Source organism: Pyrus communis, chromosome 17, assembly GCF_041283825.1.
Source record: "Pyrus communis isolate YQ-2024b chromosome 17, ASM4128382v1, whole genome shotgun sequence".
Lineage (NCBI taxonomy): Eukaryota > Viridiplantae > Streptophyta > Magnoliopsida > Rosales > Rosaceae > Pyrus > Pyrus communis.
Genome location: NC_142581.1, coordinates 27,083,317 through 27,109,994, shown reverse-complemented (window position 1 = coordinate 27,109,994; position 26,678 = coordinate 27,083,317). Strand labels below are relative to the sequence as shown.

The 26,678-nt window shown below is 37.6% G+C and overlaps 5 protein-coding genes across 7 annotated transcripts; 3 read left to right on the top strand and 2 right to left on the bottom strand.

Annotated features, from left to right (window-relative positions):
- Positions 1 to 8,563: 8,563 nt before the first annotated feature.
- Positions 8,564 to 10,960, top strand: LOC137709330 (zinc finger protein 4-like). The gene is made up of 2 exons (XM_068448414.2): positions 8,564 to 8,696; positions 9,893 to 10,960. The coding sequence occupies exon 2, from the start codon at positions 10,004 to 10,006 to the stop codon at positions 10,769 to 10,771; it is 768 nt and encodes a 255-aa protein (XP_068304515.2). The 5' UTR covers positions 8,564 to 8,696; positions 9,893 to 10,003; the 3' UTR covers positions 10,772 to 10,960.
- A 1,161-nt stretch (positions 10,961 to 12,121) lies between these two features.
- LOC137708838 (Tetratricopeptide repeat (TPR)-like superfamily protein) lies at positions 12,122 to 14,346 on the bottom strand. Its single transcript, XM_068447992.2, has one exon. The coding sequence runs from the start codon at positions 14,238 to 14,240 to the stop codon at positions 12,276 to 12,278; it is 1,965 nt and encodes a 654-aa protein (XP_068304093.2). The 5' UTR covers positions 14,241 to 14,346; the 3' UTR covers positions 12,122 to 12,275.
- A 1,039-nt stretch (positions 14,347 to 15,385) lies between these two features.
- Positions 15,386 to 17,234, bottom strand: LOC137708877 (putative oxidoreductase At4g09670). 2 transcript variants are annotated; one of them, XM_088689657.1, is made up of 2 exons: positions 16,694 to 17,234; positions 15,386 to 16,095 (listed from the first exon to the last, which is right to left on the bottom strand). In XM_088689657.1, the coding sequence occupies exons 1-2, from the start codon at positions 17,163 to 17,165 to the stop codon at positions 15,500 to 15,502; spliced, it is 1,068 nt and encodes a 355-aa protein (XP_088545783.1). In that variant the 5' UTR covers positions 17,166 to 17,234; the 3' UTR covers positions 15,386 to 15,499. The 2 variants fall into 2 exon arrangements, with proteins under 2 accessions (XP_088545783.1, XP_068304139.2); XM_068448038.2 differs by having other exon boundaries at positions 15,386 to 16,120; positions 16,698 to 17,232.
- Positions 17,235 to 18,780: 1,546 nt separating this feature from the next.
- Positions 18,781 to 20,037, top strand: LOC137707709 (uncharacterized). The gene has a single exon (XM_068446613.2). It carries the CDS (start codon positions 18,781 to 18,783, stop codon positions 20,035 to 20,037), a length of 1,257 nt encoding a protein of 418 aa, XP_068302714.2.
- A 387-nt stretch (positions 20,038 to 20,424) lies between these two features.
- LOC137708884 (uncharacterized) lies at positions 20,425 to 25,707 on the top strand. 2 transcript variants are annotated; one of them, XM_068448045.2, is made up of 19 exons: positions 20,425 to 20,759; positions 21,135 to 21,335; positions 21,441 to 21,545; positions 21,678 to 21,743; positions 21,851 to 22,015; positions 22,261 to 22,335; positions 22,433 to 22,548; positions 22,630 to 22,708; positions 22,788 to 22,857; positions 22,939 to 23,042; positions 23,148 to 23,204; positions 23,360 to 23,503; positions 23,774 to 23,856; positions 23,934 to 24,000; positions 24,082 to 24,148; positions 24,236 to 24,372; positions 25,009 to 25,100; positions 25,249 to 25,315; positions 25,426 to 25,707. In XM_068448045.2, the coding sequence occupies exons 1-19, from the start codon at positions 20,730 to 20,732 to the stop codon at positions 25,507 to 25,509; spliced, it is 1,809 nt and encodes a 602-aa protein (XP_068304146.2). In that variant the 5' UTR covers positions 20,425 to 20,729; the 3' UTR covers positions 25,510 to 25,707. The 2 variants fall into 2 exon arrangements, with proteins under 2 accessions (XP_068304146.2, XP_088545781.1); XM_088689655.1 differs by having other exon boundaries at positions 20,586 to 20,759; positions 22,615 to 22,708.
- The last annotated feature ends 971 nt before the right edge of the window (positions 25,708 to 26,678 follow it).

The following is a 26,678-nucleotide window of genomic DNA, read 5'->3' as shown; positions in this document are numbered from 1 at the left end:
GGTGGGTGTGTATTGGGTGGGGGAATGGGGTGTGGGTCCAGTCTACACTTGTCCTTTTATAATTTGTATTTGCGTCGGTAGATGATTGACCAAGCTGTTTTGAGCTGTGCTGGGGTTGTGGTCAAATGTCGATTAGTCGGTGCTTGGACTCGGACGCGAACTCTACGGTTGGTAACTGCGTGTCCAGATGTTTTTCTTTTTAAATTTGGTCAACTAAAACTGCTAAATCACCTGATACACTTTGCTACATAACAGTGCATTAGGTGATGTTGGCAGTATAAATTTTAAAATGTCATTTCATTAACTCTAAGTACTTTGTGGTTTTTCTTAAAATATCTTCATAAGTTTTTCTAGGTTCTTCTCTATCTTTTTGCTGTGAGTATGTCTCATAATCGTACTTTCTAACCGGAGAATATAGATGTCTTCAGTTTACATGTCCAAACTATCATAACCACATAAATTAAGTAGTACAAAAAATAAATAATTGAATCTGAGTGGTACAGTTAAAACATTTATAGCATTAAGTGTTACGTAACTTTGAAATCACAAGCAAAGTAAATGATTGAAACAATCACATCGTATGGACATGGTGGCCCAAATAAGTGGTTGCGTTCTTCTAGCCCTAATAATGCGATTTTTTTTTCTCTCCTAATTTTTAAGTTTGGGTAACAAGAATAAACCCACCACACAAAGGAGTGGTTGAGCCATACTAACAAGAGAATTTTTCGATGAGACATAGGAGATGTTCATTATTATCTATTATTTTGACTAAGACAATTGAACGCACTTCATTGCATTTTGGATGTGAGTGATTTAAGGTGCGAATAACAGGAGCTCACATACATTGTTGCTTTGAAAATGTGTACTAATTAATGAAATATGATTATTTATATGTAATTCTTTTATGTATAATAAGTTGTTAACGCTCACTAACAACGGTTGAATGGGTCAAAGTGTTTGTCCTTCATGGACTTGGGCTTTGCAAACAAGGATAATAGACATAGAATTTATGTTGTTCACCCCTCAAAATTGGCTATGTTCACTGAGTTTCTTATAGAAACTGAGAAAAAAGTTACAAGTAGCACTTGGCCAAAATTGTACAATTTCTCTCTCAATTCATCCGACCCTCTGTAAGGGGTCATTGTCTTTCTTATATAGGCGATTTTTTGAGTCTTCAATCTTTTTGCTCGAACCTATCACTTCCTTTGCATTTGATGCGTCGAGTGCACATATTAGACCTGCCAATTGTCCCTCATCTCCTTGGTCGACACATGGCAACAATGCGACCTTCGCATGGGTCCACTTGTGTCTATTCTTGAGATGAAGCGGCTGAGTGCCTTGCTCTGCCCTTGTGTTGGTGGGAACTGGCACCTGAGCGTCCTACCTGTCAGCCTTTATGTCTATTCGTAGGTATTTGTTCCCTCATTTGGCCATCACATGGCCTGAAATTAATGTTTGACTAAACCTACCCCTTCCATTTCTTAGAGCCCGTGCTTAAAATTTGTCAGTAGCCAACTGGCCATCTAGTGCTCGGAAGACACTCTATGAAGAAACGCTCAGCTTTATTGTTAATAAGATGTTAGGAGGCCATGGGCTCCTTTAAAGCACTCAGCCTTATCCTTCCATGTTCATTGGACCTTGAATATCTTTTGGGCCCGTGCCCCTTTGGGCTTGTGTTACTCTAGGTTTGTATTCCTTTGGGCCGGTCATAGTCGGAAATGACCCTTCTGTTTACATAAGTTACTACAATTTTTTTATTTTGTATTAATTGGTGAATAACAATCCATTTCCAGATTATCGTTATTGAGAAACATGATTCAATTTCAATTATGTTACTCACCATGTAATATATTGTAGTAACTTAGTATACCTTATATCAAAGAACAATTCATCAATTCTAATCACAATTGTTCTTTATTTAGTTATATTATCCTTCAAGGAACATACTTTTTTTGGGCCCCTCGATTCGAGGCTCTAAGTCGTCGCACTCGATGCCCATGGCCAAGGAAGGTAGTTTTGTATTAATTTCATCGATTCCAATTAGAAAATGTTTATTTATTATGAGAAGGAATGAGAGTATAAACGATTGAGTTTGAGATTAAACAACTCCTGCACATAAATTCATATCTTGGCTTTTCATTCCTTAATTGTTAATAAACACATAAATGAGAATCATAAGCATTCATTTCAAATCATTAGTCGTAAGTAAATATTCGATTAAGATAATACCGGTGAATCGCTTGAATTTAGTAGTGGATAATGTGAAAAGCATGTGCTACAACTCACAAAAGTGAAAGGATTCTTTTCGGTTGACTTCTGCATATGAAGTTAGGGAAATGATAATGGAGTGGATATGCTTCATTAGATTAGCCATATAAACTTTACGTCGGGTCTTAAATTATCTTGATATATATGCAGCATGTTTATGTTATTAAAACTAAAGCAATGAAGCATGAGAATAAAGAAAGGAGTCACTAACTTAGTGGAAGAATGTGCAATGAAGTAGTAAATTATGATGTACATCTTCAAGAAAACTCTAGTGGTTGGATGCTTGGTGGTGGGAACAAGAACTGGTCTTCGAATGCATGCTTAATCTGTATAATTTTGATATGCTTTATTGACCTATTCTGTAATAGCTTCAACATTTAATAAAAAATAAAATTTATAAAGCTTTTGTGGCAAATAGTAATGTAATAGGAACACACACACATATAAGATTGTTAGGGTGATCGAACTCTAATTTTCAGTAAAATCTTATAAATTAAATGATGGAATGTAGTTTTCATTTGTTATCTAATATTATTGCTAAAACATTCAATCTTCATGTTCCTTTACGTTGCGAATGGTATGATCAAGTCAGTGACAATTAAAATATGTTTAGTATTTTGTAACGTCTAGTTTAAGTGTGATTGTGAAAATCCTAAATTAGATTTGATTCTAGCTATATTTTTATATTATGACTTGTATTCCTTGGAGTAGAAGGATTTCTTCTCTCTTTTATTACTATAAATAAAGGCATTGCGTAAGGAAAGTAACACATTCCTCTACACAACCCTACAAACACATCTCTCTCTCTCTATTTTCTCTCTGTGCCGCTGGTCCTCTCTCTCTGTCAGTTAAATATAGGCCACAACACATTATCAGCATGCTCTTACCGTTGTGCTTAAGAATCTGATGTGAAAGCTTTATGCATCAAACCAGTTCATCCGTATCATCACGCAATCAGGTTCTTCCAAAACAAGCTTTTTTATCGCGATATTTTTGAAGCCCTGATAGCATGAACATTCACCATAATGTATGACCAAACTTTATGTTTTTTGAATTTTAAATTCTACATAAATTGTGTACGCATTATATTCATAATTGTTGAATAATGTGAATTTGATATTGCCATGAATTGCATCAAATATCTATTCATTCATTAAAATTATATATTAAATATGCCTTGAATTAATTGAAGAAAAAAAATAAATTTTTTTTAGGGTTCTTCGAACCCATGACCCGAGCCGCTAGCCCAGGCCTGCAGCCTGTGTGGCTGAGCCAAGCCGCATTACCACGAAGCTGGAGCCATGGGCTCCTGGTCTTAAACCCCAAAACAAATCCAACGCCATCCATGGCATCTTCTCCTTCACGGTTTTATTTTCAAATTATTGGAATATTATAAATATTGTTATATAATTTATAAATTATATATTATATTTTGGTACGGTACGGTAATACCGTGGTAATGGTATCCATTACCAATACTGTACCATAAAATTTCGGTACAGTACAGTATCGTACGATTACCGATTGGCACAAAATCAGTATGGCAAGGTTGGCACGGCAATTTGGCAAAAAAATCCACCCCTAGTTGCCACTTCATCTAACCATGCCAAAATTTTTGCCTTACACGAAGCAACTTGGGAATGCTTTTGGTTGAGAGCAGTTGTGGGCCATATTCGAAGGTTTTGCGATCTTTACCCCGTCGTTGATGTCCCGATGACGATCTATGAAGACAACGCAGCATGCATCAAACAACTCAAGAAGGGTTACATCAAAAGAGACAACACCAAGCACAATGCGTCGAAATTCTTCTTTTCACATCAATAACAAGAGCATTAGAAGATTGAAGTCACACAAATCCGTTCACAAGACAATCAGGCCTACCTCTTCACCAAATCACTATCGAAGGCGACGTTTCAGAAGTTTATACAAGGAATTGGTATGCATAAACTTTATGAGTTGTAACATTGCTAGTTCTCTTTGGAATTGTGTCAAACTCAAGGGGGAGTATCCTGGCATATGCTTGCTTGATTTTAATATACTCTTTTTCCCTACGATTAGGAGCATTTTTCCTACTGGGTTTTTGCTACCTAGCTAAGTTTTGACGAGGTACCCACATTGGGTTGATCATATCCCTGATGATGTCTCGTAGACGTTTCATTTGATTTTGCATTTCTCACGCATTTTTGCTTAGGCTATAGATTTTGTCCCAACTCGGGTTTTTACCATAGCCATAGGGTTTTTTGTGAGACTTACTTCCTTATGCAAGTTCATACCTTATTTGAGAGTGGCGTGTTCCCAAAATCAGTGTTGACGAGTCGACTTCCTCAACCTCTACATGATGCCGAATCTATTTGAGTATTTACACATTCAAGGAGAGTGTTGTAAACTTCTAGTTTAAGTGTGATCGTGTAAATCCTAGATTAGATTTGATTATAGTTATTCTTTCCTATTAGGACTTATATTCCTTGGAGGAGAAGGATTCCTTCTCTTTCTTATCACTGTAAATAAAGGCACTGCATAAGGGGAATAACACATTCCTCTACACAACCCTACAAACATATCTCCCTCTATTTTCTCTCTATGCCGCTGGCCCCCTCTCTCTATCAGTTAAATATAAGCCACAACATGGTAACTATTTTAGTTCTAAGTTTTGTATATAATTGTTTTCAAATTTCATTAGAAAATTGAGTCCAAATTTGAAAACTTAAAAAGTAACTTTAATTTTTCATTTTCGGTTTTTTTTTATCCCTTTTTTTTGGGAAATTCACTAGTTCATTGTTTATGCTCAAGGTCTCGTGAGCATGCAATATGTCAAAAACCCATCGTTGGATTCCTCCACTTTTCATGGCTTCCCAATACAAGGTGGTTCTATCCACACATACAGGGGCGGATTTACTAAGGGATCAGGGTGGTCTCGGGATCATCCGGAAGCTCAAATAAATGGATGTGAGAACCTCCTAGGACCATCCAAGTCTAGGCAGTTGTAGAGAAGAGCAGCATCCATGGCTGCTACACTGTGCAAAACTGAAGGAGGAAGAAGAAAGGTTTTTTTTTTTTTTTTTTTTTTTTAAATAACTTGGCCAAAACGACGTCGTTTTGAGCTAAGTCATCAAAAAAAATTTAAACCCACGTGATAGCACTCACCATCTTTTATTAAAAAGTCAAACAATTTGAAATTTAATAAAGGGAGATTTAATGAAAAGTTTCCAGTATTATTCATTTTAATTAAAAAAATCATATTTTTACACTAAAAAGTCAATCTTGGTACTATTCACTTTACTCTTTATTTTGTCCTTATCGTTAAAACTTAAAGTTTTCAAACCCTTTTCATTAGTTTTCTTTTTAATAAAAGCCTATGACTTTTCATTAGTCTGCTTTCAATCAAATTCAACTTTATAAAATATAATATACCTAATTGTCTGCCACTCTTATTCCTCACGCAACCCGAGCCAACGAATGCCATCAACAGCAATTTCAGAATTTCTATAAGTTTTCTAGTTTAGTGTTAGTTCATACATATTTATTTTTAGTGTTAGTTCATACTTATTTTTAGTGTTAGTTCATACATATTTATTATTAATTTGTTATTGTAACATCCCACATCGTCTAGGGGAGTGATCCTTAAATGTATATTCTCATCCCTACCTAGCACGAGGTTTTTTGGGAGCTCACTGGCTTCGGGTTCCATAGGAACTCCGAAGTTAAGCGAGAAGGGGGCTAGAGCAATCCCATGATGGGTGACCCACTGGGAAGTTGCTCGTGAGTTCCCAAAAACAAAACCGTGAGGGAATGGTAAGCCCAAAGCGGACAATATCGTGCTACGGTGGTGGAGCAAGCCCGGGAAGCGATCCGCCCCGGGCCGGGATGTGACAAATTGGTATCAGAGCCAATCCCTGGCCAGAAATGTGCCGACGAGGACGTCGGGCCCCTAAGGGAGGTGGATTGTAACATCCCACATCGCCCAGGGGAGTGATCCTTAAATGTATATTCCCATTCCTACCTAGTACAAGGCCTTTTGGGAGCTCACTGGCTTCGGGTTCCATGGGAACTCCGAAGTTAAGCGAGAAGGGGGCTAGAGCAATCCCATGATGGGTGACCCACTGGGAAGTTGCTCGTGAGTTCCCAAAAACAAAACCGTGAGGGAATGGTAAGCCCAAAGCAGACAATATCGTGCTACGGTGGTGGAGCGGGCCCGAAAAGTGATCCGCCCCGGGCCGGGATGTGACAGTTAGGATTTTTTGTTTTAGTTTTTTATTTTATTTTTTAAGAACACCAATTAAAAACAAAAGGCTGAGCAATCACACACTAACGGGTTTTAAACTAAGTTCAGCCTTATTCATTATTAATTTCTTAGGATTTTTTCATATCTATTTTAGTGTTAGTTTATACATATTTATTGTTCATTCGTTAGGATTTTTTGATATTACTTGAATTGTGTTACAGTGTATTTTTTTCTTTTTTGTCGAAGATTATGTTACAGTGTTAGTTCAGACATATTTTTTGTCGAAGTTGTAGTTTGCCATTTATTTTTCAATGTTATTTTCGTTTTTTTATTCCAAAACTTTTATATTAGAACCATCCTATGTTAAAATCCTGGATCCATCACTGCACACATATATTTTATCTTTCACACTTTTTAATTTTTGGCTATCAAAGCAATTAAATTGAAGAATATCAACAAAATTAACAAACGATGTATAGAAAATAAAACGAGTTGCGTGAATAGCACATCCTAATACAATACTTCTATGAAAAAACAGATTATTAATTAATCTTGAAAGAAAAACGAATCCTCTTTAAACATGTGCTTAGAGGCTGGAGCCCTTAGGCTTGTAGTACCGCCTACCTAGCTAGTTATAGGTATGTCGCTGTGCTAGTTGAGCACTAGAGGATACGATAACTTAGAGTTAGTTCTGTACTTTTTTTGTTCTTTTGCATTATCCATGCACAGTCCCACGTTGTCACACATGTTTTTCTCTCTTTCTTTTGAGAATTATTGTTGTTATTTCGTCAAATAATTGGAACTTCAACTCTCCATTTAGCTCTGGTTCTACCCTTATTTCATTGATACTGCTAGGGTTACATATGGAGTTTAGTTCTTTTACGGTTTATTGCTCTTTTATGTTCTGATGTATTGCATGCATCAAAACAATCAATAGTTGAATATAAAGTCATAAATAAAGATTCAAAAATTGAGGATTCCAGCGTATAAAAGTAACTAATAATGGATCAGCATCATTGCTCTAATGCATGTAGCTTTTTACTATTCCTGTAATCTGACTGAGGTTTTATATCAATCAATATTAGAGTGTTCTATTCGTGAATTAAAGAATATTTAAAGAAATTATTTGATGCAAAAAAGATTAATTAATATGTGGTAATGGGAGTGGCAGTACCAAAATTGAATTCTCTTGAGATTTTAGTGGGTGGACTTGTCGGAAATTTTATATATTACAAATATTGGCATATTTAGCTTTGTGTGATCACTACATGCAGGCATATCCTAGCAAAGAAAGAGTAGCTTTTGTTTTTGTTTTCCAATGAGAGAGATGCGCGAATCGAGCCCAAAATTTCACGTGAAACAATATATATACTTTAAACTATTTGAGCCACGAGTCATAAAAAAAAAAGGTAGGTTAATGTTAGGCTGGACGTGCACAGTGAATATGATGAATGAGAGGAGGCTGGACCCATGCATGATGGAGTTATCTCAATTCAAACACTTGAAAAGTGGGATTGAAAGAGAATCTCAATGCGGGACTGGCTTTGTTTGTAATTGGCTTGGCTCTTGCTTCTCTCTCTCTCAATGTAATTGTTGCACTATCAAGGTTTGAGAGTTAGTTGTCCATGTAAGCACTAAGCAGTGGCCCAAAAATCAACAATTTAGGATAGAATGGTTGAGAGATAAGAAAAAATTACATGAAACAGGTTCACTGTTATGTGATGTTTCGATCTAATAATATATTATAATGTGTAACTTTTTCATTACATAACATTGTATTATCAGATCAGAACATCATAACAATAAAGTTGTTCTATAAATTATTCTCCCGATAAAGACTGAAGATAAATAGTAGTAGTAACAGTAGTAATATGTCATAATATTCTTCCCCTTTCTTTCTATAGTTTTTCCCAACTACACTTTATCTGGTCCCTTTTACTCTTAGTACTCTCTCTGACCTCCCACCAGTGTCCCCCACAACCCCACCACCACCACCACTGTCCTCTTCCTACCTTTTGCTTTAGCATAATTTATCCTCAAAATCTCTCTACTTTTCCTTTTTCTTCAACTTCCTTTTGTTTGTTATTTAAGTAGCGAACTGTTTTGAGATGATCAACTGCATTTATATAATAAGAAACACTCAACTGGTAGATGTCTGCTAATTTCAAGCATTTGCAATACTATGGACTCCAGGAGCTAGCCAATTGTACTTGATCTTCAACCAGATAAATGCTATACTTTTCTTCGCTCATCTTTCTTTTTCTGCATGTTCTTGTTTATATACATGTACGCGACAGATTGTATACAAAAATCACCAGTTGATCTAGTCTTTTATGGTGTACCAATGCTGATTTGTGGTTGAGCCTGGTTTTGGAGTTGTGATTGTTGAAGAATAAGTAATTCCACATCGGAGAATTGACAAAATTCCCACGGTTGAGAATATCATCCACATCATATTAGTACTAACTTGTTGGTCTATCTCTCTAAAATCTTGATAGTAATAATATACTAGGCTACTTTGAAATTTTTATGTGACTAGTGGTCTTTTGATAAATTTTCCTGCATCTCCTCCTTAATTTCCTAGGTTCTGGAATAGCGTCTGAATTTCGACTAGTCTAAAGAACACGTTTTTTCTATTTTATTTCATATTTCTATACAAGATTAAAATTGTCCAGAAAATATGCAAGGATTAAATAGAGATTGTGTGCTTCGTGAAATTCCTAGGTCTTTTCTGGCACATAATTTTCCATGTAAATGTGAAAACTGTTTTCCTTGTGAGAATCTGTTGGACCCTGTGACATTTCAAGATGCTGGCCTCCTCTTGTTTTTCGGAATAAAACACTTGAATGCCAGCCTATTCAATCCCTTGTTCGTAATTCTGTGTCTTCCGATGCAGCTAATCTCTGGGCATGCCTGCTTCACGAGATGAGAATCGTTCTCTATAACTATCGACAAAATCTTGCTTACAGTTCGAGGATCAGTAGATAATCAACAGGTTTAGGTTGAGATGAATCTTACTTCCGTAGGAAACTTTTGTTTTGTGAGAGAACCCTGGTCTAAATATTTTTATGACAACTCATAACAATGACGCTTAAACACTGTTAAAGGATTAAGTTTCGAAGCGCTTGTAACATTATATGACTGATTTTGTTAAGAAATCAATTATGCTTCCCCTCTATGCTCCGGAGATTCATTGCTCACCTTTCAAATTATGTTTCAGTAAAATTCAAACTCATAAGTTAAACTGCAATCGATCAAAACATAACAAATGGTTGCGATAGATCAATAAATTTACACTGCAGACAGCAGTATTCAACTATTCATGATCTTTCATTTCATTCAGGTAAAGGAGAGTGCACATTACCTCTAACATTTGAGCTTTGTTTGTTTCCAAAAATGCAGGATGTATAAGATCGGATAGAGATCAGAGAGTCCTTACTAGACCGGCTTAATCCGGTTATTTCAAGTCTGATATGTAAACTATCCCCCCCTCAACTAAAAGGACAGTCAATCATGAACACATATATTGACCTTGAAGTGGAAGCCTCGTCGGCAATTGACTCTGATGTTAGCAGCCAAATTGCTTCTAACACCTCCAACGACAGCGCGGCTAACTCTTTCCATTTTTCAAATCCCATTGCAGCTCAGCAAGTATTGGAGCCTGCAGTTTCCCTTGACTTAACTCTTAGCTTCAACAATGAGGACTTGGGAGGAAGTGATTCGATAGGACACTCATTGTTGAGCACAAGTGAGAGCAGCAATGAGCCTGCATTTCAGAACACGAATTCTGCGACTCCAAGACTTTTTTCTTGTAATTACTGTCAAAGCAAATTCTTGAGCTCACAGGCACTTGGTGGACACCAAAATGCACATAAGAAAGAGAGGACACTGGCAAAGTGCGCATTGCGAAGGAGTATTTTCTCTGAGAATTACGCAAGCCTGGCATCTTTGCCTCTGCACGGACCTTCATTTAGGTCACTGGGTATCAGAGCACACTCATCAGTGCATCAAGGATTTGCACCACCAATGAGGCCTCCTGAGACCAGAAGCGGCGCAGGATTTGAACATGGGTATATGGGGGTACCAATTTTATTGGTGAATGATGGGGCGCAGCTGTTATGGCCTGGTAGTTTCCGCCAGGCTAGCGCTGCCGAGACAAGTAACACTACTCACCCAAGTTTTGTACTGACTCATGAAAGTTCAAATTTGAATTTTGTAGACGTGAGTCCGCCGGTGGATGCCGTAGACCACTCTGCACCAGATCTCACACTGAAACTTTGAAAGGTTTATGTTTGTTGCTCTTAGTTTGTACATTGAGAAACACATGAGCCATATGACTGCAAGTTTTCTTTTCTTCTTATTGTTGCCTTTACCTTTTCAAATTGTATAAGAGCTGCATGAGTATGAGGATTATTTCAGCGCTCCTTAGCTTGGATTTGATACAAATTGTTTTAGTTTGCTGTGGTACTAGTCTAACGCTCAAGCTCTAACCAATAAGTAAATACAACGCTAACCACTCGTTTCAACGCTCTACACAATCTAATCTTATAATTTGAACTGTTCTTTTTCTAAATCCTTAATGAAAGTTCATATACGAATATTTAAATTCCTATATAACAAGTGTAACTAATTTTCATTGTAAGAGAATTTTACTTGTGAAGATATTTACATTTAAATGTTATCACCACTTGAGCTATAAATCTTTCAAAAATAGTTTAAGTTATGCGCTATGGTAATAATTAGTCAAGGCTGAGTTTATGGAGTATGGGTTAGCACTACAATTAATCTAGTAGTATTGTTCTCTATTTATAAGTGAGAGATCTCAAGTTTGATTTCCTTCAGAATTAAGGCAGTTTCATTAAATTGGTCTTTTCCCTTTATACATAGAGATTAATAAGAATAAGAATAAGAATAATAAATAATTAATAAATAAATAACAAAATAATGAAGTAAAACATATTCACCCAAAAAAAAAAAAAAAACAGGAAGTAAAATATAGGAATCATGAAAAATAATTGTCCAAGTGACCCCTTAAATAAATAGTAATTGCCTTTGGTGAATAATAAATGTCCAAGTGCTTTTCCATGAATAATAAACGTCCATGTGTTTTTCCACCCTTAAACTAAATAGCCTGGATTATTGGTATAAAATATTTTTTTAATAAAATAATTTACTTTTAATTTCGGATATGGTTTCAATTCCGTTTGGTAGAAAATCATATAGACGTTGTGTTGAAGCAATCGGCAGCAGTTTAGGAGCAATCCAGGAAAATCGAAGTTTCTCAGTCAGAGCTGCAAGGGCAAGTAGAAATGAAGAGAAATTTGAACAAAGGGATGGCAATGCTGCAAGAGTCGTACAGCCATTTGGGTAAAGAAATTGATAACTTGAGAGATGAAGCTGTTGAAACTGACAAAGAGATCGTTAAAGTTGGAGGACGAAATGTCATCTAGGATGGAAAATCTGCAAACCAAACCAGATGATATCGGGAATTTGGCTGGGATCTCTTTGGATAAGCAACATCAGCTTCTAGATGGACAGATGACCACTCTCAAGGATTGAGACCAACTTACCGGAAGATGTAGACGGTTCTGAAGACCCTGATTACTTCTTTAAAATTGAATAAGAAAAAGATGCTAGAACATAACATAATTTTATTATATAATCGGTCCTTATAAGAGGAAGAATCAAACTTCACAAAAAAATTTAAACAAGAATCATGAAAATAAAAAAAGAGACAGTGGCAGAACGTCGAAAGAAGCAAGAAAGAATTGTGTTATTTAACTTATTACCAGTAGTCCTTGCAAGAGCATGCTCCTCCTTTGAAATGGTGGAAGCGATTTGTGTCTCTCAAAACAATCTCTCTCCCTGTAACCATTGAAACTATTTTCACCCAGGAGTGGCAATCTGAACAAATGCGCAAGTTCTTTGTAATCCTAATTGGCATTCCGTCAGCAGTGTGGACAAGTGCGAACATAAGTGCGATTCTTTCACTATGTCCACAAACCCACATTGCTTTGGTTTCTTCATTTACATCATGTAGGACAACACTGGTGTCAGTGTTGTATCCAACCTCTTCCATAGCATCCATCAGTTCACTCCAAACCTTTTTAAACTTGGTTGAATTACGAAATTCAAAACCGCCACCTGCTACAAACGTGTGAATTTTGTTCTTTATTTGTATCCAACTGCATCCAGCCTCCTTTTTTATTCCCCTATCCTTCATTAGTTCCCTAACCCTATTCACATCTTCCCACATCCCTGCATTTGCATAAATGTTTGAGAGCATCACATAGTTCCCAGGATTGTGTCGTTCAAGCTCAAACAACTCCATTGCAGCATGCTCTGCAAGAGAAACATTGCCTTGGAGCCGGCATGAGTTGAGTAACGATCCCCATATGCTACCAGTCGGCTTCATAGGCATGTTTTCCACTACATCTAACGCCTCCTTAATTCTACCGGCTCTACCCAAGAGATCCACCAAGCAAGCATAATGCTCAAATGTTGGTGACACGCCATAACCCTCCTTCATTTTACTAAATAAACTCCGTCCTTCATCAGTAAGCCCTGCATGGCTACAGCCAGACAACAAAGCTATAAATGTCACCCCGTCTGGTCGGATTCCAGACTCTACCATCTGAGCAAACAATTTCATTCCCTCTTCCATAAACCCATTGCTGGCATACCCTGCGAGCACAGTATTCCACGATGTCAAGTCTTTACTTTGCATTCCGTCAAACACCCTCTTACAGTAATCAATTGCTCCAGATTTCGCATACATGTCGACAAGTGAGTTTAGTACAGGTACATCTGGTCTCTTGGTGGACTTTACAATCTGGGCATGTATCTCTTTCCCGAAATGAAGTGCAGTCATTCTAGCACAAACTGGTAAAATCGTCGTGAGGGTGACCCAACTGAATCCCATCCCTTGTCCTTGCATCCTTCTAAAACAATCCAATGACTGAAACACTTGGTCTCGTTGAGCAAAACTAGCAATCAAAGAGTTCCAAGACACAACATTTCTCTCAGGCATTGTATCGAACACCTTGAAGACATCCACAGAACACCCGTTCTCCGCATACAGCCGCAGCAGAGCATTACTCACCACCTGATCAGGCTTTTCACTGGATTTCACAATCTGGGCATGGACCGCCCTACCAACCCTCAACTCAGACAGCTCCGCACACGCCTTCAAGGCCATCGAAAAAGCGAAATTACCCGGCAGGACTAACCGGCTCAGCATGTCACAGTACACAATCAAAGCTTCCACCAAGAACCCGTTTCGCAAGTACCCGATAGCCATCGCCACCCACACCGACTCCGGCATCTGACCATCTTCAACCCCATCATAAAAAACAGAGCGAGCATCGTCGACTCTGCCGCAAACGGAGTAGAGCGTAATGAGCTTGCTTTTCAAGGTGGGGTTTCGGAGAAGGATGCCGTTTTCAGCTCTGTCGTCGGAGAGGAGAAGCTGGAGATAAAGCCTTTGGCCGTGCTCTAAGGATCTTCTGGAGATGCAGGTGTGGAGGAGGAGGGAGTAGGCCTCGATGTCCGACTGGGTGGCTGTTAATTTGGAGGGTGAGGATTCGATCAGGCGAAGGGCCTCGTCTAATTTGCCGGATTTGGCGAGCCATTTGAGGGTTGTAGGTAGAGGTTTGCTGGGTTTCTGAGGACCGTTGGGGATTGAAGAAGGTACAGTTATGTTGGTTGAAGCCGCGGGTTTGGTCGTTGAGAGAGAAATGGCGGCAATCATCTTTTGTCCCACTTTATTCGGATTTTAATTTTCTTGATATTATATACATGGCCGAGTCAGCAGACTTTGAAAAACAAAAGCCAAACGCAACAACTAGTATTAGAGATACAATCACAGCAAGTGGCCTAGTAGTAAGGGTGCGAATTGCAGCTCTCTAATAAATAAATAAATGTGGGAGATTTCAGGTTCAATACTTCGAGCTAGTCAGTTTGCTTAACCTTGGCCACTGGCAGGGTGAAATGTCCCGGAATGGGTGGATAACCGTGGAATTCCTCATAGCTCATCCGGGCTTGAAAGGGGTGGATAACCGTGACTTACCACCAATTGTCGCCCTTTTTAAACAAGAACTAGTATTAGAGATACCACAACGTCATACCCTCAAAATGATTAACGTCTCGTTTGGAAGTGATTTTAAAATGACTGAAAATGTTTTTTTATACCAATTCTTGGTGCAAATCTAAGTGAATCCTAACAAGCAGTTTAAGTATTTCATGCAAGAATCACATATCTAGTGCTTGTTTCAAAATCAATTTCACCAAAAGCTCTTTTAGTCATTTTAAAAGTACTTCCAAAACGAGCCTTTAATTTTATCTTTGGAGCATAATAACTAATAAGAAGTATGATTAGAGATGAAATTTTATGAATTCTCCCTAAATTTTAATTGTGAAGTCATTTAGGGAGCGCATGGAAGATTAAGGTTTGAGATTGAATATTTGAGATTTTAAGTTACGGGATTAATTATTTTGAAGTTATGAGATTATAGCCTGGTGATCTTTTCTGAAATTGATAGGTTTATAAATTTTCTCTTATAATTATCCACCTAACTCAAAAAATTTCATTTGAAAATGTGCATGTTAAATCGGACCGCAACATTTATAAACCGATTAAATCAATTTTAAGCCTTTTATGGTTTATTTGTGGTTTGGAATTCAGTCAAATCGCATTGTGCAGTTTGGGTCATGTCTTGGACCCATAATCGAATCAATCCAAACCGCACCCACCCCTAATTCACGACTAGTCTCGGAGCAGTAGAAATTTAATGACTATTCATTATAATTAATCAACTTTATCCATGAAGTCTTTCCTGCTTCCGAAAAGAATGGTTTGCCATTAGTTGTTCACCTTTTAAAAAAAAAAAAATCAACTTTATCCATATTTCACCACTTGCTTTAAATATTTATAAAACTACAATTGTCCCAACTTATTTAAGTGTTCTTACCAAACTAATCCCGTACGCCTTAAAAAAGCCAAGAAAATTATTACAACTTAACAGGTTTACAACCAAGATCAATGGATTTCTTCACCGCAGCCAACACTAACTGCGTTTTTCTGCTAATCTCGGGCCATTTACTGTCCGGACGCTTTCCAAATTTCCGAATGTCCTCAGCATTCCTTGCAAACTCTTGAACCATCAAGGCCTCTTGCGGCAGCTCAGAAATGACGGTAACTTCTCCTGGTTTTGCATCCCACCCGCTATGGAGTTCCACAAATGTTGCGCCGGATGTAAAGTCAAATGAAGCCGAATTCTCTTGGTACGGAATAATGTAGTCGTTGCAATGCATCGAACCATTAGAACCGGTCATAGCCAAGTCCATGGACGAGTGGGAGAGGAAAGAGAAGTGAATTGTGGCGACGGTTTTGTCTGCGGGTTCCCAATGAATTGATGCAGAGCAAGACAAGATGACCCCTGCAGAGTTTTTGAGGACATCAGGTAGAGCATTCACCACAGTTGGTAATTTGTAGTCCTTTGCCCACAAGATGGCCCCAATGCAGTACCAGCCTATGTCCCCAAGTGCACCGAGAGCATCCAAGTTCGGATTCACTCTGATGTTGCTCTCCAGGAAATCCTGGGTTCCTGGCATTGTTGACGTGCTACGGATCTTAAAAGCATAATAACATGTTAAACAAGAACAAAGAATACCAATTATAATTCACATGAGAATTCTCAGTTCATTACAATACATTAATTATTGATAACAAACATATAAAGTACTCAGCAAAGTTTTATGATATGCTTTAACACCCTGGGGATAATACACACTTCCTTTATGGAGAGTTTTCCAATTTATTAATAACGAGCATATCCGAGATCAAGTAAGAGTGCCCGCAATTGGAGATAAGATGAGATAAAATTAGTTAAGGTGATTTGGACATGTGAACGAAGACCTAGAAATGCTCCGATTAGAAAATGGGATTGTGAAATACAGGCTCATGCCAAAAGAGGTAGAGGAAGACTTGGAAAAAAATGGATGGAGGAACTGGACTCGTACAGATTTGCACATTCACCTAATGACCATTTAAGTTTCTTTGGGAAATCTGAACCACTTGAAGGGGGTTGAGAGCTTTCGAGGGGCTTCGACCCAGAACATAAATTATAACACAAAATATGACACTGAAACTGAATATATATATATATATATTATATAGAGAGAGAAAGAGAGAATTATACATACTTACAATGTCAATCTGACCAAAAAGCTTGGGATCAGAGACCAAGTCCTTCAACTTGGCAGTCCTGGGATGATGCAGCCACATGCTCCCATCCATGAACTGTACACCGTTGGATTCGCACGCTTCCAGTATCCGATCAAGCTCACCCACATCCAGAGCCGTTGGTTTTTCCAAAAGCAAATGCTTCTTCTTTCGAGCAGCCAACACAGCCCAGTGCAGGTGAAGACTTGTGGGCAGGGGCATGTACACTGCATCTACACATGGATCGTCGAGCAGTTGATCGTAGCTCCCGTATATCTTGACGGCTCCAGAGAGTCCACTGTCGGCTGCGAATTTCTTTGCTTTGTCAATCGAACGGCTGGCGATAGCGTAGAGGGTGGCGTTGGGTGCGAGCTTTATGGCTCGCGCTACTTTTCTGGCTATGTCGGCGCATCCAGTGATGCCAAAACGTACCGCTGCTGGATTTTCTGCCATTTTTTTTTTTTCGATTTTTGACCTCTGAGAGTTGAGAGACTGGTGATATGAGGGTGGTGGTTGTTGCCTTTGTTTTAGAAGTGCCACTATTGTTGGTCAAAATTACTTTATAACCTTTACAATTTCATTTTCTTTTTATTTGATGTTCGAGAAAGTTCAGAATCAATCCGAACACAATAAGATTATTAATCGAGTTAATTTTTCTAAATCGAATCTCATATGATTAAAACGCAATAATAACACGATAAACTTATTTGATTTTCGTATGATAAACTTATTTGATTTTCGTAAGGACAAATTACCCATAAGAAATAATGTATACATTAAATAAAAGGGTTTAACTTTATTATTTTACCTTAGAATTAAATAACTTATGCCATCTTATGCAAATTACTAAGTTACACACTTGGATAAATGTTTATGCATGTCATTTTCGAGTTAAGAGTATTCACACGAAACACGAATATAATTTTAACCGTGTTTAACGAGCCGACAAATTGTCAACTTATCTCATTTAGTAAGCGAGTTCAGTTTTCGTGGCATGTCCAAAAATGCAACTTCCATCATTTCTTAGGTTTTTTTTTTTTTTTTTCCCTTCCCTTTGTAATGATAGTGGCAAATTGTTCAAAATAGCACTCACAAGCCACTTCATTAGGAAAGCAATTTGTACGGAACAGATTCATTGTCATTGTGATGTTCATGTCTAATAATATTTTACTATGTGAAGTAAAAATTACACATACTAATATATTATTGGACTGAAATACCACATAACAATATACTTGTTCTATGTAAGTGTTTTTCATTACCCAAGACAATGATAGGGAGACTAAATGTGTAGACAAAATTTTGTAAACTAAATGACATGAAAGTTGATTATATTTTAGGTAAAAGTAATGTTAGGGAGACTAAATTTGGAGACAGAATTTGTAAACTAAATGATGTGTCACCAATAAGAATGAGTACGTATATAAACGCTTAAGTAATAAATCAATCATCAACTTCCATGTCCTTCAGTTTCCTAAATTTTATCTACAAATTTAGTCTCATTAACATTACGCTTATATTATTACTTAAACGTTAATAAATGTGCTCATTTTTATTAGTGACACATTATTTAGTTTGCATATTTTGTTTATAAATTTACTCTCATTAGCATTTCCCTATTAACAAATTTACTAAAAATTTGTATTTGAGCTCGGTAAAACTCAAACTTCAAAAGAATGACGTTCAATTCAACTGACTAACACGGTGTGTTATAAATTTTTTTTTTTTAAGTCCCACCACAGTCAGAGAGATTTTCTGGTCTCTAGGGAACACGACTTGATATACAAGTGACTGGATAGTTAAAAAAATAATTACAACTTTTATAATGATATTATATGTATCGAGTAGTATTTTCGATGAAAAATAAATTTCTCACCACAGTCAAAAGAGTCTTCCAAGCATTTACAAGCTGACGTGGCTATAACTACCATAACAGAAACAAAATCTCTCTCATAAATAAATCCTCCCCTCCAAAACCTCAAGACTTCAAAAACAAAACATTCTTTCATTCCCTCTCTCTGTCTCTGCGACGGAGATCAACTATCCTGTCAATAATCCCAGTATCCTGATGAACCAGCTGGACCAAGACGCCGGAGAGCTTCTTGAATCTCCATTCCCCCTACCCATGGAGTCTCTACTCGCAACCATCATCCTCCTCCCCATAAACAGCCCCCTTGCCCAACAAAAACGAGAGCTCCTTCAACATTGCTCTTTCCAATTCACCGATGCCCTCTCCCTTAAGCTCTTCCAGGTCTCCAGCTCCTCCCACTACCCCCGAATCCGCCGCAAATCACTGAAACTCCTCCACAATCTACTCACCGACCCCGCCGTTCCCCAAATCTCCCTCATGATCCTCAACGGCCTCAAATCCCCGCTCTTGTCCAGTTTTCGACCCAAGACCGGACAACCCATGTCTCAAATTCTGCCCGAAATCGTCGCCGTTGTCGCTTCTCGAATCTTCAGCGGCTCCGACCAGCTGTGGGAAGAGCTCCTCGACTATGTTTACGTCTCCATTACCAGCTCCAACGTCACTCAAGAAGTCCAAGAAATGGGATTCATGGTACTCTGCAATCTTCCAGATAATCTTTTGAATCGGTTGATGCCGGGATTCGATTTTCTTTGGGCGAAAATCATGCACCGTTTGCGAGATTCCTCTGATTTGGATTCCTGGGCGGCGGCGATCCAGGCGGCGTCCAGATTTCTCAAGATTTTGCCGTATTTCTTGGGGGCCGACCGCCTTGGAATGGCCATGTCTACAGTGGTCAATTCGACACACAAGTTGGCCACGAAAGTTGACCCGAGAAGCGCAACGGTGGCTCAGAGGTTCCTCGAGTTTATAACCCAAATGGTGACTAAAACGCAACCGAGACTCTTGCTCAACCGATTAAACTACGTGTTGGAATCAATGCTGATGATCGCGGAGTCTGCGGTGGCCACGGTGATCAGAGAGGGCGCAATCAGAGTACTTAAAAAGATCGACGAATCGAACAGAAGGATTATGAGTCGTCAACTCGAAAGATTGGATCGTGTGAATTTGGATGGGTTTTTCTTCAGCCTGATGAGGGTGCTTGTGGGGGCTGCAAATGTCGAGAAAAACAAGAGCTCTGTTCTTGCGAAGTATTTTATAGACCGGCTTTCGACTATGCACGGAGGGAAGATTTTTGCGCGTCTTCTTCGGAATCAGATCCAAGTTTTTGCGGCGGCTCAGGAATGGCAGAAACGCCATGCAGGGCTTGTTACTATTTGTGCCACGGCTGATGCGTGTGAAGAGGTATATTTTGATTGGAGTATTTTATCATTTTTTATTATTTTTACAATTTTGTGAATTCGAAAAAGGAGATAATAAGTGTAGGAATATTCGTGATTTATTTTTTTCATTTGGTCTAGTGACATTTAATCTTAGTGTTTTTGGAGTATGTTCTAAGTTCAGTTTTCATTGACGGAAGTTTATTGTAATAAAATTTTCATTTATGGGAGTTTGTTGTAGACCATTTTCGTTGACGGGAGTTTGTTGTAGTTCAAATCTCATTAGCAGGTAGGAGTTTGTTAGAGGTCTGTAGTAAAAGGGCAATAATGGACACTGAAAAAGATTATTGGGCCTTGTCGCAAAGAATTTAGGGTTAGTTTCTATAGTAGTGCTGTAACTATTTACACATTTATTTTTAACTTTTGCATACTTTTAATTGATTGTTGTACTTTTTTATTTTTCTTCCCTTCAAATCATTTGATCGATGGTTTGGAAATTAAGAAAGATATATAAAAAGTTAAAAAAAAGTATATGGATAGTCATATCAGTAAAAAAAAAAAAAAAAATGCTGATTTTGTAAAAGTGTAGAATTGCCATTAAAAACTTAATTGGAAACTTGGAGTTCATCTTCTACATGCACCCAACAATTTGAGCACAGCACCCAGTGACGAACTTGTTGGAATAAAACACGAGGAATTTGGAAATTTTAGTCACCACACCCACTCAACAACACCAATGGCGGTTCTGGGTCCAAATCCAATCGTACACCAATGGCGGTTCTGGTTCATCAAAAGTGGCAAGTAAGTTTTGGTAATTAGTGTTACGAATGTTAGTTAGTGGCTTGCTGGGTTGCTTGGATTAGGAATTCCGGATTTTGGGTTCACAAATTTTGAATATTACTTGTTGTTTATTCTTCATGAGTGGAAATTTCAGAAATTTTGGATATTGCTATTTCTCCATAAGAAAGTATAAAGATTTCCTTTTGTGTGTGTGTATATATATATACATGTGTGTGTGTGTATGTATATATATACACACACACGCACACACATTTAACAAGTTCAAGAAACTTGGATTTTAGAGAGAAGTGATTTAGCTACTAATTTGGCATATTTGGATTTTGGATTTATTTATTTTTCAGTTGATTCTGGTAAATGGTGATTGTGTTGTCACAGGTTATGGGAAACCATGTTGAGGAATTGGCAACAATAGTTCTAGATAGCCTAGAAGATCCTCACTATCGAGTTCGTTGTGCTGCCACCGATGCCATTAAGGCACTCAGTGTGAACTTAGCACCTACATTACATAAGCATTATCATCGCGCGATTCTACGTCTGCTAACTGAAATGCTTAAAGAAGAGAACGACACCATATGGGTAATAATATTTTCATTTTACCAATTTGTTGACACCTCTAGCTCTTTCGATTGATTTTATTCCCACATGTGTATGATTTACCATTGAAGCAATTCGTTTCTTCAGGGGAAAGCCATTCAAGCAATTCGTTTCTTCAGCAATGGCTGCACACCCGATAATTTAGAACCTTACTTGCCTCAGTTAGTGGGGGCACTGCTTGCACATCTTAAGGTATGAACTCAAATTTCATCAAATTTAATGAACTCCTTGTTCTTTATCCAGCAGAATCTGTTCAGAATGCTTATATCTAGTTTTCTTTGTCAGTTTTAACTTTCTGAGCTCTACTGATTTGTGCATATTCAGAACGGGAATATAACTGTACAATGGGGGGTTTTGGCAGCTCTGGGAGCAGTTGCAACTTCGTCGGAGGTATTCATTGATATCTGTTTTAGCACAGCTAGCCGTTGTATTTTCTGATTTTTTTTTTTTTCTCGTTTAAAAACATTGGTCTAACCATGCTATATTTGTGCCAGCAGAACCGCTTTGATATTTACTATCGCCACACTATGGATGCCATTAAACTTATCTTGTTCGGTGTGGCTAATGCATCTACGAAATTGCTCCATGCCCATTGTCTGGAGTGCATTAGTTATATTGCAAGTGTTGTTAGAAAGGATAACTTTGCAAACGATGCTAACGAGGTAATGGTTCCTTAGAATTTTCTTCTGTGACAGCAACTACCATGTATAGTTGACAATTATGTTGCAGACGATTCTAGACACGTAATAACTAATCTGTATTAGTTTCGGAAAGAAAATTGTTCTATACAACCAACAGGTTGTTGCTCAACTATTATGTACTAACACTTGAAGAAAGTAGAATTTCTTTTACTGATAGACCTTTTGAATTGATAAAGTTTTTAATTTTTCAATGTATTCCGTGCAAGATTATGGGAGTTCTTATCTCGCTGCTAGAATTTCTGCTGGAGACAGACCACATGGTAAAAGTTTCCATCTTCCAGGTAATTTTAATCTTATTTTATCCTGGAAATTATGCCAATCAAATATATGAGTTCCCCCTTTAGTATATACTTACGTTTTATCTTATTTTTGTTGCAGGTGTTGGCAAAACTCTGTAGGCTCCTAGGGGATGACTTTTTAATCTATGTCGACGATCTGATGCCTAGCTTGATTCAGTCTGCTCAGAATAAAATCAATACAGAAGTCAACCGAAGGTATAGAAATCACTTCTCAACTTATCTGCAGCAAGGATAAGACATCAAACTATACTAATATCTTAGAGTTCATGTCACAAGGGAGAAAGCTTTGGCCTGTAAATTGCTATTCTGCTTCACTAGCCAGTTTAAGGGAAAGTTCTTGCCTTGGATTGAACAGGTTGGTTGTAATTAATTCATGTGGATTTTTGTTAAACAAATATCTCAGCGGTGTTTGAGTGGGATTTGAAATCGTTCAGGTTACTCCGGTTTTGCGTCCACTTCTTCACTCTGATCTACATTTTGAAACTCGAATGCAAGCTATTTCAGGTACTAGTTTGAATTGCAGTTTGTGTTTCCTCTTTGGTTCAATGAGCTTTTCTTGTGACGGTTTTTACCTTGTCTATCTAGCCATGCCAGTCCTATTGCGTTTAGCTATATCTAAAGAAGTTATTTTGGAAGAGATCCAGGAGGAGCTTATCTACTTTATAACAGCATTAGTAAGAAACTTGAAGGTGAGTCTTCCAGTTGGAAATAATAATGTTGGGCAATATCATTTTCGGTTCATTATATTCTTTGTAGTTGATGTAATTAAATTTCAATCCACTATTACATCTCAGGAAAATGATGCAGAAATTTCTGCGAGAGTGTTAAATTCTCTAAAAGAGTGCATAAAGGTTTGTCATATTTTTACTTACAAAGATCTTTTCTCTTCCTCTTTATGCTGTGCCACCAGATTGCAGCTTACCATATATCATATATAAGCAATACTGAGGCTTTGGACTGATAGTCAGTGATGCAATTTTACAAGCATCGGATTTTCCTGTCACAGGTCTCTGGCCGCATTTTGACTAATATACATGTCAAGTTTGTTGTGGATGAGATACAGAAAATCCTGAACGAAAACTCTTCAGAAAACGAAATACAAGAAGCAGAGGGTTTTGAAATTGGACCGCAGGAAGAAACCCGTAATCGTGTATGTTTCAAAAGTTTCTTTTCTCTATTTATCTTTTGTTTTATTTTTTTCTTTCGAGTATTTCGTATGCTTTGTAAAAATTTAAACCGTCATTGTGTTACATACTCTACCTTTTTGTTATCTACACGAAAAACTAGTTAAGGAAGCAAACAGACAGGTAGAAAATTCACTTTTAAATTATGTTTCATAATGTTGAAATGGGTTTTCCATTATTGCCTGAAGCTTCTGGTTTCTCTTGTTATAAGGTTTCACGTTGCTTTCTAAATGCAGGGTGATGATCATACAGTTAATGCAAAAATTGTTGTGTTTCTGTTCAACTATTTTGTGCAACAAAGCCAAGAACCTGCTTCTAAGTGAGTGCATTTTCCTCGATTATCCTGTGTCTTCTGTAGGGGTTTTTTAATATACATATTTCATATTTGGTGGACAGATATTGTTCTACATTCCTTCCATTCCTCCTGAGAGCTTGCAAGGATCATGATCCATGTGTTAGACAGGTGATATTCGTCCTTGTCCTCACCATGGATATGGTACTCTCTAATGCTTCAATGAACTTATGTTTTGCCTTCTCATTGCAGCAAGCTGTACGCGGAATTGGTACTTGTGCAGAGTTTGGCGTTGATGAATTCAAACCTTTTGCTGAAGGTAGCTTCTTCCCATTCTCTTATTTTGCCTAGGGTTATAAATTATAGTCACTTTTGGTTAATGTGGGATCCCATGGACTTCCTTTAGAGGCTGCCAAAAGTCTGGATTCTGTGATTAGACATCCAGGCACATCAAGCTCAAACAATCCAACGGCACATGTGATTGTCGTGTCATCTCTTGGGAGAATATGTGGGTCTTATTTCAAGGGTATTAATGCTCCTCAGGTAACTGTCCCCTCCATCTTTTCCCACAAATATGCTTTCCTTTTCACTCTTCGGACATAGTTTCAATTTCTCCTTTCCTTCTCTAGGACGCTACATAAATTACACGATGTTGTGTGTTATCTCTTAAAATATTGCAAAGGCACATATTCTTTGGTTACATCATATGTCAATGTATACGGGTACACATTACTATATTGTGAAGAACAAGTTCAAAAATAAAGGACACCATTATACTTTTCTCAAAAGGAATATAGATCGTCGGGTATTCCATACGAAGAAACTTTAGCAATAAAGGTTGATGCGTCAAAATACCTGCTGCTATGGATACCAGGATGTAGGCTGTCCTTATCATCAGATTTTATTGTATCGTTTAGTTTGGCTGCTGATCTCGAGCAGCTATTATCAATCAAGTTTCGATGTTGCAATTGCAAAATGAAATTTGGGTCAAAAAATTTATTTCTTTGCGAAATATGAAAATATATTTAGCCGCATCATGAAACTAGTTGGACTATTTTGAGGGATAACAGTACAATGCTTTAGGATATCTGCACAGATTGTTGTTCTTCAAGCTGGTTGCTCCCACTATGAATTTATGGATTGATTCTCAAAATGTTGTTATTTGATTCTACTTGTCAGGTTGTTGGCAAATGGTTGGACTTCTTACCACTGAAAAATGACACCACTGAAGCCAAACTCGTACATGCACGACTTTCTGCAATGATTGAAGAGTAAGCAATTTTCATTCTACACGTTGAACATGTAGATTGCTCCTAGTTCAACCATATCACTTCTTCTTTCAAGTTTCAAGTACACGTGATCATTGCTTCGTCCTTAACATGAAATTGAATTTAGTTTGCAAATTGTATTGAATTTCAGGTTTCACGACATTCTTTTGGGCGTTAACGGTCAATATAAGTCTAGGATTTTGGAGATCTTTGCTCAGGTAAACTCTTTTAGCGAGTCTTATGACAAGTCTATACAGAATGCCGTCACTGCTTCCTGTGATAAGATGCACAATTCGGGCTTTTCGTGACATATAAATATAATTTGTAGGTTGTAGCTGACGGTGATAATCTTGCAACAAGGGATACTGTTAACAGGATGGTTGTTCAATTAGTCCAGTGTAGCAGGCCATGAACGCCTCTGCTGTACGTTCAGGTTCTACTCGGCATTACATCCGCCTGGCATTTTTCCTTTTCTTTCCAGGCTGTTTTAGCTGGTTGGGATACTGAGATTTCTCTTGTAAATTTGTGTTGCGAACTTGTAATATGTACAAGTCCCATTCTTTTGTACAGCGTCTTTTCTTCGGCATCAATCCCGTAATCTGGTTATTCAGTTTTCTGTACAAATGTCCTATAGAGTTTCGTTTGTTATGTTCTTGAGCGCTCGCTGAATGTAAAAAGAGGTGAAGTTAATGATATTGGGCAGAAGTACATCAATACATGCACATACCTACTTTTAAAAAATACTCCCGTTTTCAGTATACATTTTACTCATTCGTTAAATCGCACATTTTTAAAACTCCTATATCATAGGCCACTCAGTACTATGGTCTAATTTTATTCTTCCTCACTTGGAAGTGAGAGATTTTAGATTTGAATGTCGTGGATGACGACAAATTTGATACTAAATTAGGCTGCCCATTGTATGGCTAAGCTGAACTTTCCCTTATTTTACTCATTTTTTAATAATACATATTAGATACAAGTATCCTTTTCTATGTTTTTTTTTACCCCAGTTAATGGACTTGGTACACAAAAATCAAGCCGCGCCCAGAAACGGGCCAAGTCCAATATTAAGATATATAGTGTGGAAGCTAGACTTGTGGTCAGGGAGGAGCTAAAATGCTTTTACGAGTCTTTCCGACCCTCAGAAAGAGTGAATAATCGTGGCTTGCTACCAGTTGTCTCCTTTTTTTTTTTTAAACAAAAAAATATTAAGATATATACAAACCCTATTTCATCTCTTGTCAACGAATATAGGGTACTTTTGTTATGAAAAAAAGAGTTCAGTTTTAATGCTACATGTGTTTTGGCTCTTAAATTTGATTTTCACAATTATTTTTATTTTCAATTTATACATTTATTTTCTGTATAACTCAGTACTAAGTACAAATAAAGAAGCAGATGGAAAGCATTGAGGCCTATGCACCTTGGTGCGGGTTCGATTCCCTACGACTCAAGAGATTTTTTAATGTGACCGGTCCACGGTGTCATTATACAAATAGTGGGATATGTGTGCTAAAAAGTTAAAACTTAAAAATAGAATTTCACACCACTCCTATTAAAACACGTGGTGTAACACTT